Source organism: Lepeophtheirus salmonis, chromosome 13 (genome assembly GCF_016086655.4).
Source record: "Lepeophtheirus salmonis chromosome 13, UVic_Lsal_1.4, whole genome shotgun sequence".
Taxonomy (NCBI): Eukaryota; Metazoa; Arthropoda; class Copepoda; order Siphonostomatoida; family Caligidae; genus Lepeophtheirus; species Lepeophtheirus salmonis.
Genome location: NC_052143.2, coordinates 12737724 through 12754488, shown reverse-complemented (window position 1 = coordinate 12754488; position 16765 = coordinate 12737724). Strand labels below are relative to the sequence as shown.

The 16765-nt window shown below is 30.1% G+C and overlaps 1 protein-coding gene and 1 pseudogene across 1 annotated transcript; one reads left to right on the top strand and one right to left on the bottom strand.

Annotated features, from left to right (window-relative positions):
* Window positions 1–1729: 1729 nt before the first annotated feature.
* On the bottom strand, window positions 1730–8528 carry LOC121128575 (uncharacterized). The gene is made up of 3 exons (XM_040724169.2): window positions 8268–8528; window positions 4969–5128; window positions 1730–4552 (listed from the first exon to the last, which is right to left on the bottom strand). Exons 1-3 carry the CDS (start codon window positions 8330–8332, stop codon window positions 4313–4315), a joined length of 465 nt encoding a protein of 154 aa, XP_040580103.1. The 5' UTR covers window positions 8333–8528; the 3' UTR covers window positions 1730–4312.
* A 7048-nt stretch (window positions 8529–15576) lies between these two features.
* On the top strand, window positions 15577–16194 carry LOC139906981 (enolase-like; annotated as a pseudogene).
* The last annotated feature ends 571 nt before the right edge of the window (window positions 16195–16765 follow it).

Genomic DNA, 16765 nt, shown 5'->3' with positions numbered 1-16765 from the left:
AACCAACCATTTGCATTCATGTTTTTTGAAATAGCGGAATAAAATAATGTATATTGTGAGTAAAGAATAAATCATTTATTGAAATTAAATATAGAAATATTTTAGATTTAAGTGACATAATAAATTATTAGGACACATAGGGAAGTCAGATAGGAAATGTATTTTAAAATATATTTATAGGTTTGGAAATCCCTTGACGTTTATAGAGGAATTTATTGAGAATAGGCCAGTCATTCAAGAAGTCTCTATAAAATATTTACATCAGTAGAGTATAGGAGAGTAAATCAAACATCGGGGACTAGACTCTGGCCTCGAGGAAGATGATTGTCGTCCTCGATGGCCTTGTGAGACAATCCTATGCGGATGAGCACTGCTATTTCAATCCTCTACTCGTACTGTGTGCTTATGGTGGCGACTAGGACAATGTTCTTCTTTGCAGTCGACAGCTAATTATGTATTCTACAACATTGTTTATAGTAAAATTGTAAAAATGACTCTTAAGCTCTCAAAATTTGCATAATTGAGATGAGGAAATAATAACGGTTGGCCTGATAGAATCTCTCCACACTCAGCTAATTAAAAGTGAGCTTGAGAAAAAGACCAAGATCAATCCCTCTGTTGTTTTTGGTCTCCAAATGGCTTCCAAGGCTGGGTTGGGAAGATTCAGTTATCAAGAAAGTGGGATGGAAATCGGGTATGATGAATCCGTTTACAAACTCAAAGGAGAAGTGGATGAGGTACTGTTTTGCCACATTTACAGTAATTAAAAATAATTGTGAAACAGATGAAACAATAGACTTTGCGCATTTTGTAAGAAGCACACAGAGTCATACTTTCATCTCTTTTACGAATGTGAAATCGTGGAACATGTGATAAAGTTAGTTCAGAAAAAAATTAAGGATGAAAACGGGCGGGAACTTTATTTAAAAACTGGCTAGTTGCTATGCATACCAAGACTCTATCCCATTTAAAAGTGGACTTTAATCTTACAAGGATTATATGCAAAGTTTACTAGGACAGTTTGTTTGGTAAAACTCTGCTGGGGGCATCCGCTCTGGATGATTACATATATAGACATAAGGGATATAAATTAAGGATTTTTTTCTTTTTACTTGAAATTTTTTTAGTCAGAATGAAAAAAAAATTAACAAAAATAAGAGTGAATTTTTTTTTAAAGATTTATTTTAAAAAGAAGGAAAATCGGACGAATTATGTAGCAAAGGAAAAAATTAATACTTTTAATTCTTTTCCAAGCAATTTTATTTTTTATGAATAGTTATGGATTTTGAAATTTTTTTCCAAAAAACTTAATATCTGAAATTTAACTTTACAAATTTTTTTACCAAAAATTTATTTTTCTGTGAATAACTGATGATTTTTGAATTTTTTTCCAAAAAATTTAGTTTTCTGTGAATAACTGATATTTTTGAAAAAAGATTCCAAAAAATGTAATTTTTGTGAATAACTATGGATTATTGAAATATTATAAATTTAATTTTTCAAATTTTTTTCCAAAAAAAAATCCAAAAATGAAGCAGCCTTCCAAAAAAAATATATATATATACATATTAGTATATATCATCCTGCAGACGCCCATGCATAGAAATACTTTCAATTAATACAATTATCATAATAATTTATCAATTTACTTAAATCTACATATTTGATTTTTCAACTCTCCATTAGTGAACATCCTTTTTATAACAGAGTTAGAGAAATAAGTAAAAAATAAGCTAAAAACAAGTGTTTATTTACATGAAAATAATTAAACGATTATATTTATAAGTATCATTTTATAACTATTTCATACATTTTACACTCATAAATATTAATTAAAAACGCAAACAAAAATTACATTAATTTTGAGAAATCGAAAAATAATCAGTTGTTATTCTTAGATAATTTAAACAACATGAGTTTGGGATTTTGCCAAAATATGATTTAGTATTCTTAATTTTATTGTCAAAAATAAAATTTTAAATATTCATTCTCTTTGTGGAAATTTTGGGAATCAAATTTGTATCCATCAGGTTTGATAAAGTTCCCTGTATCTACTATAATATGATATTATACTTTATGTATGCCCCCTAATAAAAACTCATCTAGATAGGTTATTTATTTCTTCAAAAACTGAGACCGATACAGACTATAAGAATTATGAGTTACGCAGGGCTATGTTTCATTCTGATCAGATAAGATTTCTGGGCTCCAGAGGGTAAGTTTTTTATCACTTGATTTTTTTTTATGAAGCAAGATGGATTTCTGTTGTCTCAAAGTTTTTTTTAGGTATAGGTTTACAATTTGAAAATGCACAAAAATAATTCCAAAAAATAAAAACCAATTAATTAACAACAGAAAAAGGGAGAACGTATATTGAATACGAATTAAAAAAAATGATTAGGAAAAGAGTATTAGGGAGTTAGTCTTAGTATGTATCTTCATAATGGTTGAAGGAGGAGCATAATTCTAATTATATTATTGGCCAGAGGGATGAAAGAACTTCAAATGGTGTCTATCGACAAGTTTTACTCAATCCTGGAGTTATTAAAAGAAATAATAAAGTAATTCTAGTCCTGTGTGTATATATATAATAATTTTATCTACAGTATTATATTTTTGTAGCTACCGCTGTACACCTCAGTCTTCATATTGTAAAAAAATATAATCCATGAAATCAAAAAGAAAAACAAAGGCATTACTTGTAAGCAAAACAGTTCATTGAATTCACTAAACATCGAGTAAGAATTCCTAAATTTACGAATAAATTCCAAAAATTAATGGGATATGCTTACATTTTTGCTACAATCTGCATAAATAGTAGTTTGAAACAACATCTTCATTTCAACTCAAACAACTTGCAAGACTATTATGTAACTTTTAAGAAAGCACCACTCTTCTAATGTTTACTTAACTAAAAGGAATGGTAAATTTAGGTCTTACTTTAAAAAGTATATTATAAATCACTATAAATACGTGCGTACTCTGAAAAGTTATCGAACTAACAATGATACAAGACATTTTCTCTGAATTTTCTATTTTTAATTTTCAACCTCAAGATAACATAAAACGTTTGCTGGAATAGGCACTTGAATTGCCTAACTGTCAAGGGATGCTAGATAGATGTGACTAGCTTTATTGACATCTTCATGTTGATGTCGGAAACTTTTCAAACCACCCTCTTATATAAAAGAATGAAAAATTGTGTATTTAAAAAAAAAGATTTTTTTAGAATGAGCTTAAAAAATCTGTGGAGGAATTCATCTTTTTAGATTTTGAAATTCATTCATGGAGGTAAACAGGTTAAGAGCTGCTGGCCTATATAAAGGGTGTGCCAAAAGACCGTGTCAAAAAATAATAGTCAAAGAACAAGTATTGAGAGAAAATTATAAAATTTTATTAAAAAAAAGAACTACCAAAATTTACACTAATTTTGTAATTTTTCTCAAAAATTACTCCCTTGGAACCAATACAAGCCTCAATAAATGGAACCAATATGAGACTTTTCGCAAACCTATTTTACTGTAGCCTTGTGCATGCTGATCGACTCTTTAGACACAGATACATTCAGGGCATCAACATTGGGGTGGTAGGCTGCACACTGCACCTGCCTTGGACTCCTCGGTGCTCCACATAATATAATTCAAGGGATTCAGGTTTGGTGAATTAGGTGTTTAAAGCTCCTTTTGTTCAGAATTTTATCACATCTCTCAAATTTTTTCTCATATTGTTAGGCAATCAGCCCTAAACTTGGTACAAGTTCTTGATTTAAGGCCTATTTTATGCGTCATAACGCAGCTCATGACATTTTTGTCAATATTTAACTCCGAGTCTTGTGGAGAGACAGAAACATTCGACAATACACTTGAGCTTGTCTCCAGAGTCAATGCGTGCAGCAATTTTTTTCCTTAGCTTCTCCACGATTTCACAGTTCGTTTGCTTATTAAGCTAGGAAGACACTAAGGGTCAATTTACTTTTCTGTATGAGAAATGCTCAATTTTAAACGTACATTACTTTATTGATAATTGAAATAATTGGCTGGAACTTTTCGTACATACTGTAACTCCAAATAAATCGAGTGATACTGGTTAAACAATCAAGTTTTATCCATCAACTCTATTTCCAAATGAATTCAAATACTCCTTTTCATGATCCAAAATCATATTTACAAATGTATAGACAAACAGAATACGTAGAATATCGGATATTTAATTATTTAGTAAACAAATAAAAACACAGAATAACTAATTTACTATGTACACACACATTTAAAATGCAAATAGGTTAATTCAGATACATTATAATTCAACTACTTTACACGGCTTCAGCCCCCTCCTTTAGTTCATCAACTAGAAGAACTGAGGAGCAAGAGGTTAATCCATTCCCTTGATCCCTTACAATAAGCACAGCCTCTTCCCCTTCAAAATCTTCACCATCGATGAAGGTGGGATATTTTTCACGTTGTACATAGGAAGGTGTTCTCGAGTTCAAGGTAGAGTGAAAGTTGGATGAGACGAGCCAAATCACAATTGCGACATATACAACCACAGCTAACTAGGAAAAAAAATTGAATTTTTAAATTGAAAATAGGATTGGAGTGACGTTGAAAGCCCTTGAATGTCCTTATAATATTTATTTTTTTACAAAAACATTATTATACATTTTTATTTATTATGATAATTAAGTAATCACAACCATGATTAGACAAGGGCATCAGTAGGAAGGATTATAAATAAATAAATATATATATATTTAGGGAGGGCGCTTGTTTAAGGATTATTCAATGTGTCTATAATTAAATGCACATGGAATAATCACACATGCAGCTAAGTTTATTTTTCTTTGTTTCCCCTCTTCAGGGAAGGGAGTAAAACATTACATTGACTTTTCTTTTTTTTTTCTCCCTTATGCGGGAATGATAATTATGAGTGATCATTCCATAACTAAGCTGATAAGAGAGAGATACTTACAGATATGTAGATAATAGCATGACTGGTTTGATCAAATGTCTCTGAATGTAGGAGAGCGTTGCTGTGGGAATTGAGGAAATGATGATGGCTATGCGAATGAACGAGAGAGGCGTGTTCTAGAGTTGGAAGTAAGGCTTTTTCACACTCTTCTTTGTTAAGACTATAATATAATCATAATGATATTATGTATTAATGGAAGAAGAGGTTTGGACAGTTGTATTATGTTTGTTTTTTTAACATAACTAGTAAACAGTCTTATCTGATCCCATTTTGTTTTATTACTTTTCACAACAAGTCTCATCCTTAGTTCGTTATGAAAGGAAAATATTTGTATTGGAGAGATGAAACATTCAAATAAATTCATTATGTCCAGTCATCACTGATGAAATTAACACTATCATAAAATGTACTTAAAATTGAACAACATGATGTAAAATTATCATTTTTGTCTACTTTTAGTCGAGATATAAACTGATTTGTCAAAAAAATACAAACTATTATCATCCCTAAATAAATTAAATAATAGCAGACCTATTTTTCAGCAACAGTAATAAAAATAGGGTGAATTATATAGCTCTGCTATTTTTTGGAGTTGGAAAATGGAAGAATACATATTATTTTCCTAAGCTTTTGTAATTAATATTTAATTCTTGAGGAGTAAAATTCCTTTTCTACAATGTTAAGCTATCACTGATGTACAAATGGAACTTATGTGTGAGCTCATAAAAGACGGAGAATAACCCTGGGGATTTACAACGTTGATTATTGGTTTCGTTTTTATTTAAATCCTCAAAATTCTTCCAAACAGCAACACTGCATATATAGAGGTAATATGTATACTGTGCTAATTTTGGCCTTCTTAATCCGCTCAGAGCAATTGAACCAAAAATAAAAAGTGTTGCAACCATCAACGGTTTCCCTATAGTATTTTTTAATCGAGATTCTAAAGTTTATATAAGGAAAATACCGTATAGAGTTTATGTAAGGTTTCTTTATCACACATTTAATGACACAAAAACAATCCTTCCTCTACATATCTTTTATTCATAGAAAAGGTCTATTTTCAAATTAGTTTTCCTAGTTGGCACTTATATAATCAAGCTTGATTATAAAAAATATTCACCAAAGAAGCCTTCTAGGGACATATAAACGCAGATGGTTTGAAAAATATTCAAACGTTCATTTCGAATATATATGCATATACTACATTTGTAGACATTTTGGGCAAGGGATGAATATAATATAGTAAATAATCAATTATATGAAACCTAAAATGAGTACCTTAGATTAGTAAATACACTGTTTAAGTCCAAATTAAATTAAATTTCACAAATCAATTGAGGAAGTCTCCATTTATGAATGATCTACAACAAAAGTATAATGTACAGAGACATGACTACTTCCACATTAACTAATATTAAATTGTTCTAAAAAAAGTAACCAGAAATAAGAATTTTACCCTTGAAAAGTAAATAATATACACAATAAATAAAAATATAAAAACAACAGAACAATAACTTTTCAGCAATAATTCACGAAACCGACCACCGTAAAAATTAACTGCAACGAAATATGAAATCAAACATTAATTATAAAAAAAAGCTTTATCGTTATAAATGAAATTATTGACCCTTGTTTTAAATATTTTAGGTCAAACCTTCAAATTATGACTATGATATAGACTTAAGGATAAGTGGGGAGCGCGAATTCCACATGTCCGATTTATGTTAAAGTATAACGATATATGTATTTTCCTTTTATTCTTGAGAAAGAGAACATCCAAATATAAAGTTGTATCTACGGATGTGTGTGCTCATTATCGTCAGAGAGTAACGCTGAAACACATAAGTGTAATTCCTTGCTATACTCCGATTAAAATTGAGTTTCTGTTTATTCCCTTCATCTTCAAGCTAATTTAATTAAACGTCATGACATCATCTCAAAGATTATTCAAATTTTGAGGGTCACTATGTTAATTTTCGGCTTCTTTTACAACCCTACAGATATGTATTTTTTCTTATAAAATAATTGTTCATGAGTCATTTTTTAGCATGAGAGTTCAAGTTCAAATTGTATTTTATGATACAACTAAAAGCAACTCGATTATACGGAATCGCGAGTACGAAGCCCCATCTTGATTTAAACATCATTAATATCAAAATTAAATCCGAGTATAACTAGATAAATGGTATTTAAATAGGGATTATAATTTTTTTTAAACTAATGCGAGTTCATTTCATCTCTTTAAATGTGTTTTGAACTCGAGTCCATTATTTGAGTCTTTTTATTTCACTTAAATCAATGTTGTTAGTAAAAATGGCGTCAATAACAAGTTTTTGTAAAGGGAAATGCATTTTTATATGGACATAAGTCTCAAAGGAGTAGTAACACCGTGACAAAAGTTCATTTATGTACTTCAGAATGCTGGATTTTTTTGCCCAATTGCTCTAAAATATAGGATGAACTTTTTACCAAATAAATACAAAGATTATTTTGTTTAATAACGTGCACATAATTTATGTTTGAAAGGAAAATATTTCGCTTTCAGAAATGTCAAAGCATCAAACCAGATTCAAAATTAAATAAAGCTGTTTATCTACATTTACACTATAGCTATTTAATTGTAAAGATACATTTCTTTGTGTTTTGAAATATTTTCTTTGTTCTTTCAAATGAATCTATTGAAATTGGAGAAATTAAGCATGATTCTGATTGATCCTCTATAGACGCCCAAAAATTGTATATAATTATAAATTGATTAAAATTATTTGAAAAGACATATCGAGGCCAAATACAGTCTTACAAATCAAATCAAGGTTGTGTACCTTGACTCATTCCAGAAATTTGAAAACAAGTCCTAAAAATGATCAAAATATGTCTTTCAAATATTGCGATGAATAATTTAATTGGTCATTTCTCTGTTTCTTGATTTTTGTTCAAGAAAGTCTTTCTGTTTAATAGATAGATAATATATGTGTAGCAGGGGCGTCAGCAGGTGGGTAGGATGAAGGGGCTGAAGCCCCCATCATATATATATATATATATAAATTGTCAACGCTAAATAAAATTATTGATTTTTAGAGAAGATTGAAAATGTTTCAGGCTTGCAAATTTATAATTCCCCACCTCTCCTTTTTGACCTAAAAAAATGTCATTGGTCAAATTCAGCCTTTACCATGAAAACATTTTTCTATAAATTATTTCATTAAGTTTTTTTCTCTATTCTAAACTAAAAAGTCCACCCCAAAATAATAAATCCTCTGGACACCTCTGTATATTGTTTTCATATATTACTTAACTGTTCCCGAAGACAAAGTCGACTCTTTAAATTGATCAGACTAATGTTAATATGCATTTTTTTCATTGAAATCCAGCTTCTTTGACAAAGAAAATCCTTGCAATCTCTAATGTGTCCCTGGATCCTTCTGACCACACTGATGATACAACGTGAATGATAATAATCAACTCAGTTTCAACACCTACATAGTTTGAATGTCACGTACAACAAATGAAAAAGTATACGTTGACTGCCTACACATAAAGAGAGTTCTAAGAAGACTAACAACATAAGTATGTATATTTCGTGGAGAACGTTTTTCAAACAGCATTTTCTCTTGTTAAGAGCTATATACGAACGCCTTTCACTATATTTTCTACGTACATACATACAAACTTATAACTTTTCTTCATCTATTGAAAGGATCGTACTTAATTACATACATACAATATATGTATATTCTAACCATTATAATTGAAGTCATATATAAGTAATAGTTGCGCTATTGATTTAGTAAATCCATAATAATTAAAAATATTATTGTGTGTGTTTTTGACCGACTCTTCCAGTAGATGCCTTTTTTTGATTCAACATACATACATTGTCAATTATCTATCTATTGTCGTGCATGCATACCTACTTTTTAAATTTGTTATATGCATGGAACATTTTTGTGTGTAGAAAGTACAACAAAGAGACTCGAAAGGTATGGGATCAGGTCTAAAAAAAAAAGAAAAAAAAAGGAGAGTACTAGACAATTGATCAAGGAATTATGATCCGGATACTTATACCTATTATTGTTAATTAAGGCGGGTTACCATATTTAGGATTCGAGTTTACCATAGAGAAATAAATATATAAAGGCGACAATGAAAATTGTATTGGCAGTTTGGCATAACATGGCACTAGCAGATTAAAATCTTCCGTGAGCTATAATGAACTGATGCTTGAGGAAGGGATATTATGTAATATAAATATAGCTTTTATTTAAAAATATAACTAAAGTAGAGAACAGGGTTATTAATAAACAAAATATATATATGAATTAATGAAGAAATTATCAAATGAATCATAAGGAAATACATTTATTTACTATCATACAGTATGAAACTGACTTCCGATAAAGAATTAAAAAAATGAATAAAAATCGATTTTTCCATCCTTGAAGTGTCTTTATTTCCAAATGATGGAATTAATAACATATTCTTATTTTAATGATAATTTGTATTAAAATAAAGTTAATAGAAATACTAGATTTTACATAACGCTTGTACGACGAATGTTTGACTTCCACCCCTCTTTTTAATATTGACGTCATAGTGTATGAGTGGTTGTATGTTCTGTCAAAATCTGTCTTTCTTGCCCAGCAGTCGGTACAATACATCAAATTGAAAATTATAGACATGGTTACGTCATAGAAGATGATTGGTTGCGCATTTTCTTAAAATCCGTCTCCCCAGCAGTTAGTACGACACATTAAATTGAAAATTCTAGCAAACCCGATTACATGATGGTCTAACCTTGCATTTCTATTAACCCTGGTAACAAACAATAACAAGCAATAGAACTGCGAAATAAAACCATGAATTAAAATTCTAGAATAGAGTTAAACTAAAGTATTGCCCAGTACTTTATAAATTAAACTATTACAAATATTAAACCTGGCTAATAAAATATACAGACGATTCAAAACAAAAAATAACTGGATAAGGAAATTATAGATGGTCGATAAAAATAAATACCGATATCAATAAAAAGCACTTAAAAATTTTACCTTACAAATCAAAATTAGAGACGTGGATGAAAACAAAGCTTGATTGCTTTTGTTTCAACTGTTATGTATTTTTGTAATGAAACATCATAGGGAAAAGATTTAACCACCGTAGCTCATCGACAGCGCACTCGGAATACATTTGATGTCTTGATTAAATGTGCTTTCGCGCCCAAGTAATTCCTCGAGAAAGAAATATTCTTTATTTATAGGGATTTCACCAAAGACTCCTTCTAGAGGGAGTAATTGTTATACTATCATTTTTCCTTATACTTAATCAGTGCAACTCCATCTAACCAATTAAGGGAACATTAAAATAAAAATAAGATGGATAAAATCGTCATTAAATGCTAGAGCAAGTGTTGGGCCCCACTCTATACATATAATAAAAATATAGGTAGCTAAATATAGTATTTAATCATATCACAATAATTGTATTTGAGTTATCTTTATTCTTTTTCGAAATTGTATTGGATGTGCTCCGAGCTGCCATCATGACAGGTAGGTACGCCATAAACACGACCTTCACCGTCAAGAGCTGATGTGTCGAGGCTATTATTTATGGTGAAGGATGACATATTGAGTAAGGAACATTTCATCCTTCATATAAGAAATTCCCAAGGAATATAAAGCGATTATGACCAAGGCTTTTGAGTACCGAGTCTGATTATATTTCTAATATGCGGTTCAATGATTGAGAAAATAATTTTGATGATAGAATAATATAATCAAAGTAGTATGTACTCAAAATCCCTACAAATGGTAAATTTGTACTTCTTTTTATCGATTAGGGACGATAAAATTAAGATTATAAGAGGAAAAATATCTTATTCTTTCCATTACAATAGCTAATTTTTACATCACTATATAAATAAGATTGTATAACGATGTAATAGCATATTTTTAATATATGTTAGGGTCACATATATAATACAACTATGGAATGGAGGGATACAATTTTTATAGACAGTAAGTTTTCAGTCCTTTTATTTGCTGTAATAGTTCCCTTTTTTCCTTAATATTGATGAAAAAAACGGTTTTCATTGTTATAAACTTGGCTGACATCAATAATGCTTGTGTAACATGAAAACACTCTATTGCTTGAAGGCTAAGAAAATGTAATCTCAGTGGACAGTATCAAAAGATTTAGACAAATATATTGTTAACTAATATTTTTGTGGGTGTTTTTGACAGTGTCTTTTCTCTTTTTCAGCATTCAACCTTTAACATTCAACTTAAATGTATGACATAAAAACTTGGTTTAAATCGTAATGTGACATTTGTATAATTTCAATGATATTATCTAGTGTATCTGCTATTTGACTTTTACCTATTTTACTATACTCATTAACTTTAATGCCCGATTTTTAATTCATTTAAAATAATTATGAGATCAAAGTTTTTTATTAGATGTCATTTAACAATATTTTGGTATATTTAAATTTACACTTTACATAGGTACACTGAATACGTCTGTTGAAGTATGTTTATACTTACAGAGGGGTACTCAAATCTTTCAGTAGCATCTACAATTACGATTTATCAGCGTTGATTTTAATATCAAGGTTTCATTGTACAACCAAACGACAGCTACAACAGAACTAAACAAGTTTGATCCCATATCTTTCTTTTAAAAATGTCCGAGTAACAGCACAAGGCTTTTATTTTGAATTTTTGTTTTTGGGTGACTTGACATTGTTGACACTAGCCAATCACCCTTTGTAATTATACAGCTCCACTGTTGCTGAAACATCTTCTCCCCTCTGTTAATTAATTTCTACGCTCACGGACATGGGAAGAAGAGTTTTTCGGAACTTTTAATCAGCAAGGCACAGAAAGTGCAATATTTATTTATCACTGCTGATTTTTTAGTGTAGATAGACCCATTCGATATCGGAACCATTTTTTTTCATAGGGTGCAAAAGGGTTCCCAAAATGTTTTAGAATCCCTGTGAAAATATAATATCTCCAGCCTATTGAGGGACTTTTAAACAATTGATTCACCACTATTCAACTTCTGAGATTTCCCCATCTTCAATGATTCCCCCATGGTTTTTGATGTAATTTTCCCAAATAGAAAAAAAGATAGAGTCCGTAGATAGATGAATGCTTTGCTACGAGTCTAAGGATATGAATATAGTTCAATCTATTTTTTTATGAAGAGAGCACTATTTTCATGCTAGTAACATTTATAAGAGGAATAAACTAAGCAAATGCCGTATAGCTCAAAAATTTACTTACTTATCTCAGCTCATCAGACAAGCATTTCAATAAGTTTTATTCAATATAGTCCGAAATGCTTTGAAAGGTGAAGTTAATTCCATTTTTTTATTAAATAAATATAACCATTTGACTAGATAGTACAAAAGAGAACTAACTTAACATAACTTAGAATGAGATAAAAAACAATTTATTAAAACAGACAAACATTTGCTTCAAAAGGGTTATCGTTAAATATCAAATTTAAGAAATTTTGATATTCTTCTTTTATTAAAATACACAAGCAAAATGGTATAAAAATAATATTCAATAGTGCATAGAGTTCATAAAACGTACAATCATCTTCTCCAGTCCAACTGGAATAGTGATTTCTTTAGATCTGCAGGTGTAGACTGCCAAAGAATTTTACCAAGTGGTGCCTCCACTTTTTATAGACTTATCCTCCAATAGAGGGCGCGATAGGCCAGTCTGTGCACAAGAGTTTATCTCAATACTTTTCTGAGATGAGGTTATCAACCATTTGTATAATAATATTCACTTTTTGACAATAAAAGAGAAAATGAAATGAGGTTTCTACAGAGGTCTTAAAAAAGAAGCAAAAAATGTTTGATTTGTTCGCATATAGGGAGGAAGTGAATTAGTTTCATTAATGCATATCAAAGGCTAAAACAAATAAAGAGGTTATTAAGTTAGTCTCTTGTCTCTCTGGCTCAATGATTACACATTTTTTCATCACTGCGCATCTTTTTTTCTTTTCGATCTGTGACGTCAATAAATACTTTTTATTTTTGTATAGATTTGATGGTATTTTCTCAGCAATTTTTTTTTTTTACCCCCAACTTCCATTAATGTTACAAACTGTTTTTTTTACATTACTTAATATATGAACATTGTACATATTTGTCTTCAGACAATTATTTTCATTTTTTTTACATAATAGCATCCCATTTCGTGCAAAAAAAAAATTGAGGATTTTTAAAACTTAATAACTCAGCGTTGATTTTTCCCCTTTTACAGAGAGCTTTGAGTCTCTTCGTTTCTTTTAGGTTCAATTCAATACCTTAGAGTTAATTATTATGACGCAAGAACAATAAAAATTAAAGATTGTAACTTTGCTTCTCACCAGTATATTACAAAAAAAAAAAAGTGTCTAGATAGGTTAAGGATCTCGGAGAACCGCCCAAGAATGATGGTCCAAGAAAATTGACACCTGCAACTCCCTGAATGATATTATTATTTTATATAAAAATATATAAGTAACTTACGTTGAGGGTGCTGGGAATTATTTTTTTTTCACCTCCTCAATCCACAAACTGTCACGCCACCTTGTGGATCATATATATATATATATTTTTTTTTTTTTTTTGGGGGGGACAAATCTGAACTTTGTCATGACCGCTCTAAAAACCATAGTATATATGTCTAAATAAAATTATAATGATGTTGGGCACTCAAGAATAGCAATACTAGGATTTACATCCCACTGATTTGAATATGTGAAATCATTTCATTCATTCAACAATAATAAAAGACTTTGAATATATTTGTCAAAACAAGTTGAACCAAAAGATTAATGAAATGCTTTTGAGCATAATTATATCTTTTGAATTGCTATAAATTGATGGGTATTGTTGTTTCTCTTCATTCTTTCTCCTATGATTGATAGCTTCATGAATCTATTAGATATATTTACTTATGTAAGTTTGGTGAATAGAACGAATAAAAGGCTTTTTATAAATGTATATATAGACATGTTGTCTTTTTCCTTTACTTTTGTTTAGTGCTCCTTTAGCTGGTTGGATAGAGTCGCACTGATTAATAGAAGTGTATGAAACTATGAAACATGTCCTAGAAAGCGTGAGCGGTTTTTTCTAATTGGTAATCTGAACAGTATTTTTAATTTTCCAACAAAACTATATTTAATACAATTTTGTCAAAAGATAGGCAAGAATACTTACTTTAGAGAGTGAAGATAACTTCACTAATGAAGAAAAAAAAAAGCACACTCAACAACCGTATTTCCTTGCTAGCTATACAAAAAATTCTCAACACTGTTATGTATCTATTTATATAAATAGATATATTTTTTATATATGAAATAGCAAAGGGTGTAAGGGTTATAGAAACAAAGAATGAAGGTAGACGAAAATAACCAGAGAGAGGGATGTAGAAAGAGACAGAGGGAGAATAGAAGAGGAAAGAGGGGGGAGAAGGAGAAAGATATATAAAGTGAAAAGGGTCATGACATTTTATCTCAACTCTCGTGATGCATAATATATATACCGCCGTTATGTAAAAATAAAAGACACAGAAAATGAACGGGGGGGTCATTCTGACAATTTGAAGAATCTTTGGGATGAGAGCAGCTTAGCTATCAAGATGTTATTATTTATCAGCTGCAAGTAGCTTTGAGAAGAAAAAATAAACATAAGTCCTGTTAAATTTACATTAGCAAGAACATTTTGGCTAGAATTACTCCGATGTCGATCCTCAATTCTACACCGAGTCCAACCATGACTTGTACTTATAATTCCCGAGCAAACTCTGATTGTTACTCTCCGTCTTACATAAGCTCTCCCACTAGTTATTACTTTTTGCTGATATATTTTGTCTTCTAAAATTAAATAATAACGATAATAGCTTGGGAAATAAAAATCCGCTAGTATTCCCCAGATTAAATATTAATAAACATCGTATACATTACTACATCTGACCTAGGAATTGTCTTTGAAGCCGTATATTGACTTTTCTAGTAGCAACCAAGTATCGAACCTACGCACATTGAGTTCAAGAGAATAATTTAGCCCAAGTATATGTCCTTGAATTATGCTATTACTTAAAGGTTTGTTTCGACCTATCAAGGCATTGGGCTTTTTAGGACTTTTGAGAGATACCATTTTAATGTCTCTCTACATTTGGATCTTTAACAAGTGTGAACTTTTATATAACACATAAAAACTATTGATCTTCTTATAGACAAAGACTAACTAAAAAAAGTGTTTGATTTTTTTTACAAAAAGAATTGATTTGATTTCTTTTAGGGGAAAGTAATTTATAATAAGGGATACACCAATTAATTAGACTGCTAAACAATTTTATTTAATTACAATTAATTGAGACGGCGAGTTCATGAGTGTATTTACACCAAAATATATGGAAATGAAAATCAAAACAAAGTTTGTGGTCTACAGAGTGTTTATAGAAAAATATATGTTTTACAGCATCTACAGGATTTAGTGTTATTTTTTGCATTAGAAGATCTAAATAAAAGGAAATAACGTGTAAGAACAAAGAAATGGCGAAAAATTGGCCTTTTCATTAAAATTTGAACCAATTCCTCATATCTCCCAACTTCCAAGCCATGGGTAAGGCTATTTATCTTCTTATCTTCTTGTTGGAACCATTAAAAATGCTGGACACACTGGAATGGATGTTGCGCCTTCCAAATTTTACAAAAATGGAAAGTAAGATTTAGATTTAAAAAATTAAGAATCCAAGAATCCGATTGGCTGACTTCTGAGGCTCTTGGTGAAATGAAAAAATCATTCATCAAGGATTCACCCGTCATTTCTATTGAAAATACCTACAATCAAGATGATTGGGAGGGATAGATTGCATTGACATCTCAAACTGATATTCAGATTGTCGGAGATGATCTGAATAGTCACTAACCCCAAGCATATTCAAATGGGTGTTGACAAAAAATCTTGTAACTGTCTCCTCTTGAAAGTAAATCAAATTGGGTCAGTCACTGAATCTATTCGGGCCACAATCTTGCCAAGAGCAACGGCTGGGGTACCCATGGTCTCTCATAAATCTGGTGAGATAGATGACGGATCTCGTTGTTGGTCTCTGCACTGGTCAAATCAAGAATGGAACTCCTTGTAGATTTGAATGTTTGTCTAAATACAATCAACTGTTGCGTATTGAAGAGGAGTTGGGGTACAACGCTAAATAGTTCAAAATGCCCTTTTAATGATCTAAAGGGATATTTTTTCATTAAAAAAGTTAATTTCTATATTCACTATAAATTCGTTTTATCGTTTTAAAAGAACTTCAAAGGACTAAAAAAAATAATCTTACTTTACTGAATGTATTACACCCGTACTCGAAGTAAAACCTTTTCAAAAAATATAATTGTAATTTAATTCATTATGTTAGTTTTTTTGTTTTTTTTCATATTTAATTTATATTAAGGGTTGCCATTTAAATGTATAATTTCCCCGTTAGTAAAAAAAATCATCCTTTCCGATCACAAAAGTAAAATTCAATATAGTTTCTCGAAAAAGTGAGGCATACAAATTCATAATTAAAAAGGAGCACGTTCAAAAAACTCATATTTTTAAGTTATTTAAGATTAATTGCATAAAAAAAACATTTTTGTATATTTATTAAGCTATCAAGTTTTATTGAGAGAACTGAGTAGTTGATCAAATTTAAAGTCATCTTATTTGTTTAAACAAAAAATCAAGATTGTTGCATAAAATAAGAGCTGTATCCATGTTATTTAGCTGTTCATATAAATAAAC